The 7,875-nt window shown below is 44.5% G+C and overlaps 1 protein-coding gene across 2 annotated transcripts; it reads right to left on the bottom strand.

Annotated features, from left to right (window-relative positions):
- Positions 1 to 771: 771 nt before the first annotated feature.
- On the bottom strand, positions 772 to 4,423 carry HES3 (hes family bHLH transcription factor 3). 2 transcript variants are annotated; one of them, XM_085615179.1, is made up of 4 exons: positions 4,340 to 4,423; positions 3,551 to 3,646; positions 2,638 to 2,719; positions 772 to 2,146 (listed from the first exon to the last, which is right to left on the bottom strand). In XM_085615179.1, the coding sequence occupies exons 1-4, from the start codon at positions 4,391 to 4,393 to the stop codon at positions 1,476 to 1,478; spliced, it is 903 nt and encodes a 300-aa protein (XP_085471305.1). In that variant the 5' UTR covers positions 4,394 to 4,423; the 3' UTR covers positions 772 to 1,475. The 2 variants fall into 2 exon arrangements, with proteins under 2 accessions (XP_085471305.1, XP_085471307.1); XM_085615181.1 differs by having other exon boundaries at positions 2,638 to 2,714; positions 4,340 to 4,380.
- Between the last annotated feature and the right edge of the window lie 3,452 nt (positions 4,424 to 7,875).

The following is a 7,875-nucleotide window of genomic DNA, read 5'->3' as shown; positions in this document are numbered from 1 at the left end:
GTATTTGAGTGTTAAACTGTTACCAATACGGTGGAACCTTTTCTTAGACTGTTAACGTGCAAAAAAAGACAAAATGGCAGTAATACTGCCACAAACTGTGCCCCATAATGCTGCATGATTCGCCTTCAGTTGATGCACAATTTAGTCAACCCTGCCACATAATTTGGTCCTTCCCTACCGCATAATCCCAGTGACTCTGCTCATACCCTTCCAAATAGTACTCATTTGATTGGCCTGTGGTTTAAAAAGCTGAGCCAATGCCATGAGGGACCCCAATTTCTGCAGCACGGGCGTTAACCACCCAAACTGCCAATCGTTTCTCTTATTTAGTGTATTTCACATAAATCCAATTTTTCACCCTTAATTCATTGGACAGTTTAAACACCGTTTTTAAAGAAGTCTAAACACCGTTTTTAAAGAAAATGACAGCCTTAGTGTCGATTTCAGAAGGGCTTTTCTACAATCCGAGAAAGCAGGGTACATACCTAACTCGATATAGAACGTGTGTCTTGCTTTAATAGTGATGTCTCTTATTTAATGATACAGAGGTGAGAGTACAGGGGTTTGGGGTGTGTGAATGACAAAGCAGAAGTTTTGGTCTACAGACCAAGACAGTGAGGGCCTTGACATCAATCTATTTGGCAGACAAAGGAAAGAGATTGGTAAAATCAATCAAGAATCAACAGTTTCACATTCTTGGTGCCTTGTGCATTCAAACATCGAAAAGACACATTTCAGAGACAAATCAAAGCACTGCAAAGGATACACGCGGATATTTAAGTCATTTTTATTTTAAAACGATTCTCAAAAGTGCACAGTACAGTTACAGGTTAATGGTTAGAACACAAAATGGGACACGGAATTAAGAAAGGAGCATACAAGGACAATATGTGTCATTCCTTTTGGGAATCAAATAATGGAAATGGCTGCGGTTCATCCCCACTCTCCAGGAAGTCCTTGTGATGCTACAATCCGTGTTATAATGTTTTCAATACATGAGCACATGCTTGTTGCCGAGATGCTAAGGGTCCCCTGCTATAAGAGTCATCTTCCGCCATTTCTGTTTTTTTATTGGTTAGCACTTTGCATGCTGGTATTTGTAAGGCCGTAGCGACCCTGTTAACGAACAAACTACAAGTTCTGGAACTCAAAGTCCTGTTCCCGGAACATTTAAGCCGTTGGTGACATAATACGATTACAGTAAAATGGTGCCATTTGGAAGCTATGATTTTGATGTCGGTGGTCTGCAGTGCATTGTCCAGTCCCTCTATATTAGGCCAAAACAGATTTTTTTACACAAGAAAATCTTCAACAACAAAAAAAGGCATTATTCAATTTAAGGCTACAACAACCTTTACTCCTGGTACATACAGGAATTAATAAAAAAGTTATCTACACCATTATAGAAGCAACGTACAGTCGATCGGTACACATTCTTATAAAGAACAATAACCACAGCTCCTCAAAAGACGGGGCTACCAAGGGCGCCACACACTTTCAGCAGAGTGCAGAGTCCTGTTGCTAGCGGAAAGGTGCTCTTGGGCACATGGCAGGCTGGGGTTTAATAGCAGAGGCACAGAACTCAAAGGAAAGTCCATATTCAGTTCATGGGTCTGTGCCCGCCTTGAAGCCTGCTTGGGGGGCGTTTGTGCGCTGACCCCATCTCCAGGCTGGGCCCCGGCCCTCTTGTTCTTTCCCGCGCCCTGCTCCTCCGGCCCCAGTCTGCTCGCAGCCGGATGGGCCAGGGGGCTGTCTGTGGTCCTGAAGCTGGGGCTAGTTGGGGGCAGGACGCTGTCCGCGGTACTGATGCCCAGGCTAGCGGTGGAGAGGGACCTGTGAGAGGCCATTCGGCTGTCTGAGTTCCTAAATCTAGGACAGGCTGCGGAGAGGGTCCTCTGAGAGGCCAGGCCGTTCTCTGGGGTTGTAGGGCAGGGACTGGTTGTAAGGAGGATTCTCTGGGAGGCCTGACCGCCGTCCGCGGTCCTGAAGACCGGGCCTGCTGCTGGAAGAGTCCTCCCGAGGTCCTGCAGCAAACGGAGGTAAAGGGTCTCGCTGGCGTCCTCCGACCTCAGCAGGAACTGGCTGACGCCGTAAAGACAGCTCCGGAAGCCTGTCTGGTATTCGGCGCTCTTCAGCAAGGGCGCACCTGAGGAAAACAGGAAGAAGAAAAGAGAATTTAATGCACGCGGAAATGTGGAGATTGAAAGCTGGGCTCTGCTAACAGTAACTATATAGCTCATTCCTCTCGTCTGTGAGGTCTCGTGGCATATTTTGGAAACTAAATGCCAATCGCAAATGGCGATACATTCATATGATTTAAACGGGATTTGCGATACATGCAATACACTTTTGGAATGATATATATAACAGCTTTGAGTGGGAGTGACGTCTCCTTTACAGTCTATGCTGCTTTCAAGGGTTTCGTGATATGCTGAACTTCTAAAAAGACTCACATACACAGTTTCATCTCGGAAATAAACGCGGCTATCATATTTTAAAGCAAGTTTTTATTTAAAAGCACACAAAAGTCATTGCACGAAATTATCACGCGATGTTATTATTATTGCTGTTGTATGATGATAACAATAATTTAATTACTGATACTTTTGTTGCTGTTTTTAATTTTCAGGAACTCACCTTGGGCAGCGCTCTGGATGTTCTTCAAGTACTTCACAGTCAGCTCCAGAATATCTGCCTTTTCTAGTTTGCGCTTCCTAATCTAAAAAAAAGACCCTATGATTAGTCAAATTCTTGATGCAAGTGAGTAGAGATAATCGTGAAAAGCATTCTGGAGAGCTTTGCAGCTGAGGCCTACTCTGGCGGCAAATCTCAGCTTCCACTGGACCTTTTGAATTGCGAAATTCAGTTAATTCCTTTCTAAGGGCGCCGCCTCCCGCTTTTGAAGCTTAATTAGAGTGTTGTTTTTTATTTCTGTGTTATATCCCCACATTCAACCAAACTCAGTGACCTCATCACACGTGTAGGGGCCAGGGTTCCCCTTCCTACCGGAGGTCTTCTAAAGGGCCGCGAAACTCCCGACTTGAAACATACCAGGGGGCAGATTGACAAGCCCCTTGCGCCACTTTTACGTCACTTTTAACGTGGGAAAATTGACGCAAAAGTGGCGCAAGGGGCTTGTAAATCTGCCCCATGTTCTGTAATACGTGTCTCTAGGGCGCGCTCTAATGAGGTAGCTGAGTTTGGCTTTGCGAAAGTTACGTCAAATGAAATGACCCGGCGTAATTTCGTTTTGCGCCGGCCCACAAGATGTGTTTTTTAAGTACAGCAGTGAGGACCGTTTGGCGAGGGTTTCTTTTTTTTTTAAATACAACTTGCAGAGTGTACAATACACAAAAATATGGCATTGAATCCCGAACACACTTTGGCCGAAAGTACAGCAAATTTCCTCAGTCTAATTCTTAGGGTAAATTCAAAAGATGTCACGTGTAGGGTATATCCTTGTAAAAAAACATAAACCGCTGCATGCTGCTCGACGTATCAATAGACAGATATTAGTTATATTGTTAACTCGACGTGTTTCTGGACTTACATTCTGAGAGTAGTGTTTTTCTAGGAGAGTTTTCAGCTGCTCGAGAGACACGTTGATCCGGGCCCTCCGCTTCTTTTCCATAAGAGGTTTCGAAATCTGAGGGAAAGACGGACATCAAAACATATTTAAAACAACCTGTGTCAGCTAACAGCATTAATGAGTGAGATGTCTGGAGACTGGAGCTCACTGCCTCCCGCCAGTTCCAGACCCACTTTTCTGTAGAGACCCCAAGCCTCATGCCAAACTCATTTCTCACCTGCGGCCGGAAAAGCTAGCCTCACAGTGCCTTGGTTCTACAAATGTTTTTCTAAAGTTGCGCCTTATTAAATCGATTCAATCTATTACTGGAAACATGGCGCATTCTGAACTCCAGGGTCTGACATTGTCTTTTCCTTGAAATTCCATGCATTCCCATTTTTGAGTGGGATATCTGGCACTGTACGGACTGCACACTCCAGCCCGCTTTTCTTGCGAGGCTTTGTTACATTTTGTTCGATCTGTTCTGAGAAATCTTTCTCTTTCTCAGCCACCTTCCCAACCTGCTCTTGGCTTTACTTGTCGCCTTCAGTGAGTGGGATATCAGGCCTCCATAGCTCCCAGTTTCCCTCCAGTCTAACTTTCCTCAGCGCCTCCTGACTGCGCATCCCCTTCAGAGAATGAGGCACCCGACTCCATCACTCCTCAGTTCCCGCCCAAACCCACCTTCTTCAGCGTGCTCCTGACACTATTCATTCCCTTCAGTGAGTGACCCGCCTGGCCCCTTAGCCCCGACTTCCCGCCCAGACCCACCTTTCTGAAGCTGCACCGCTGGCTCTTCTCGGGCGCGTCGGCACTGGTACCCATGGTCTGCGGGGGACAGTCGTGGTCACTGGCTGCTCTGAGTGAGAGAATCTCCGAGTGAAGGAATGCGGGGCTTATATGTGGCGCTCGTTTTACATATGAATGCAGCCTGTGCCCTGTGACCTGCCGCCTCTATAATACGGCACCAACAATAGCAGCCCATTCAGCCCCTTTGAGCATCTGCAAGGGAGGAAACTTTGTTCGCCTCTGAAAGCAGTGGCGGGTTTGGCCAATCAGAAGCCAGGAGGAAGCAGCGTACAAAATCTCCATTCAGATTGTTTAAGAGAGAATTCAATACAATGCCTATTGTGGCATTAGAAAGTGCCCATCTACAGAGTGCAAGCACTATTCGTCCAGGAGCGATCTATCTTTCTACTGCATGGATGAGACATACTTAGAAACTGAACGCTATGTTCCAGTTTCAGTTGATTTTTTTTACCAGTTTGATATCTTGCCAATAAGGCAAAACAAACATTTCCTATTCTATACATTTCTTTGAAAATATTGATACATAATCTTACTTAAATACTCAATTTATGGGTAAATATGTTGTTCCTCAACACTGTATGCATCACTAACAGTACACAAATCATACGGACAAATCATTCTAAAACCCACAAGCAGCTATTTATCTACAATATAACAGTATCATTATTATTACATTTTTAAAATCACTTTCATTGAGCCCATAGTGCATTGCGCCTATAATAATTCTGACAGCAAAGGCATGTGCAAATTCTAATTATAAAAGGTAAAAATAGTGAGCGACCATCCAAGTCATAATTTGTATTCTATAATATGCCACAACATTGGTAATTAAAATCTAACACTTAAAAACCTCAATCCCTGAATTGGTAGATCATTCCCCCACACTCCATAAGTATACACCAGTAACTATAGGCAGCTTAAATCAACGAAAACTAAACCATACACAGGAAAATCCCTACGGCAAAACACAATCCCATATTATTACACTTCAAAATTGCTCTCATTAAATGACTAATACGGCGGACTTGTAAGATTCTAAAAACAGGGAGGAACAGACCTTATTGTATCAAAACATGTGCAAAATACAATATATGCGGTAGAGACAATGGAGCAGATTGACAGAAGAGACTAGTACTTGGCCAGCTTCCACTTTATAAAGCAGGGACCTGCCCCAGTTAGACCTTCAAGGCCCACTTCCTGATGTTACAGCTAATTTAGATCACAACAATATGGCTGGATAATCCCCATGTAGCCTGACTCCGATAGGTTTTGCAAGTTGTTTCTCTTCCCCACATCATCTAAGTCGCCCTTCCTGGAACTCTATTTTGTCAGTCAATTTAATATTTGTTTCTGCTGTAATACAGCCTTCTTTTGCAGATCAGAACCTGATGGAATATGCAGAGAGACCTTAGTAGCTTGAAGATTGGCAACCCATTTGGACTGAATGCTTCTCCTGCGAAGAAGATTTAATTAACTGCCCCAGGGAGCCCTCAGTTGACTTTAAAAATAGGCCCAATAATTAAGGGTCCTCTGCTTGTATTTGTACATTATATTAGTGAGGCTCAGCTCTAGTCTAGCCTCTGATCACTGCTCACTGAGCCTCTAGGCAAGCCAAGCCACCTTTGCAGATATTCGTTTCAATGATTTGCAGCCGCTCTATGTTCTTGGCTGACATAACCTCACAACCGTACAGTTATACATTTACACTTTTTGCATTATAAGACTCTCTTAATACTTCAACAGACTTGTGCCCCAAAGCAAGATCCAACCTATGCAAAGCACCTGCAATAGCCTTTAAACGAGCTTCCTGAAAATCTGTATGAGCTTTAAAATTTAGATTCTATCTAAAAGAACAACTAGATCTCTATATTCTTTTCCCACCTCCACTTGATCGCTACTCAGACACCACTTGTGCCTGAATCTGCACGCCTCCTCTCGAGAAGACCATTACCTTAGTTTTAGACATATTTATTTGCAGGTCATTGGCCTTACAGTATCCTTAGAGAACATCGAGCTGCCTCTGGAGGCCAACCGGCGTAAGGTCCAGAAGCACAGCAGCATCAGTATAGAACATTGCTGAAATGGCCTCTACTACTAATTTTGGCAGAAAATAACAATTCTGGTTAAGTACTGTTATATGCATCTGTAATACAGATTGAGAAGAGGAGCGGGGCCAAAATACACCCATCCCTAAGGCCATTAGGAGTGACTATTTATCTGGGCAAAAGACACACATTTGATGGACGGAATGCAGAACAAATCAAAACATTCACACCCAGTCAAGTGATCTGGGTTAAATCCATCATTCGTTTGCTCACCATGCCACCCCAGTTCAGACCTGGCCATATGCAAATCAGTCTCGACCCTGTGCCTCATGGGAACAGTTCAGCCCGAACTGCCAAGCCAGAGCCTCCCTGGACCAGAAACAAGCATCCTAGGAATGGTTCGGGGTTTCACCCCTCATGAACCAGAATAGCTTGAATCCAGTGGCACAGTGAGCCCCGGGCCCACGTCTGGGCATACCCGGCGCACTTAGGCCAAGAAAGCAAAAGACACTGCTCTCCATGCCACTGGAAGTCAAGCTATCCTGGCTGATGAGGGATGAAAACCCGAAACCGGTCCTAGGAGGCTTGTTTTTAGTCCAGGGAGGACCTGGCCTGGCAGTTCGGGCTGGACTGTTCCCATTGGGCACAGGGTCAAGACTGATTTGTATATGGCTCGGTTCAAACTGGAAAGGCATGGGGAGCAAATAAATGATGGATTTAGGCCCAGATCTCTGTACTGGGGTGAATGTATGACATTGTTCTGCATTCTGTTCATCAATTGCTCTTTTTGCATTTGTCACCCTGAGCGGGACGGGTATGTCTAGACGTGGGTCCCGTGCTCTCCATGCCACTGGAGTCAAGCTATCCTGTCTGATGAGGGATGAAAACCCGAAACCGGTCCTAGGATGTTTGTTTCCAGTCCAGGGAGTACCTGGTCTGGCAGTTCGGGCTGGACTGTTCCTATTGGGCACAGGGTCAAGACTGATTTGCATATGGCTCGGTTCAAACTGGAATGGCATGGGGAGAAAATAAATGATGGATTTAGGCCTAGATCTCTGTACTGGGGTGAATGTATGACATTGTTCTGCATTTTGTCCATCAATTGTTCTTTTTGTATTTATCTGGGCAAGGCTCAATTTGCTACGATATGAGCCTCCCTTATGTTCTTATTTAATGTAGACCTTGCCTACACCTTTGCCAAACTATGGCCCACATGCAACAAAGCAAAAACCGGTCGCAAACGGGCAGATTCTCAGAATCTGCCCCTTTGCGACCGGTATTTTTGCATTTGGGATGCATCATCCCAAATGCAAAAATCGCAATTTAAGTAATCTCTAAATTGCGATTACTTAAATTGCGATTGCATTTAAGGAATCTCACATTGAGATTCCTTAAATGCAATGCACTAAAGTAAAAAAATTAGCGATTTCGCTAATAGGGGAGAAAATTACC

Source organism: Triturus cristatus, chromosome 1_2 (assembly GCF_964204655.1).
Source record: "Triturus cristatus chromosome 1_2, aTriCri1.1, whole genome shotgun sequence".
In the NCBI taxonomy this organism is placed as follows: domain Eukaryota; kingdom Metazoa; phylum Chordata; class Amphibia; order Caudata; family Salamandridae; genus Triturus; species Triturus cristatus.
Note: the sequence above shows the minus strand (reverse complement) of the source record. Positions and strands in the feature narration are given on the sequence as shown.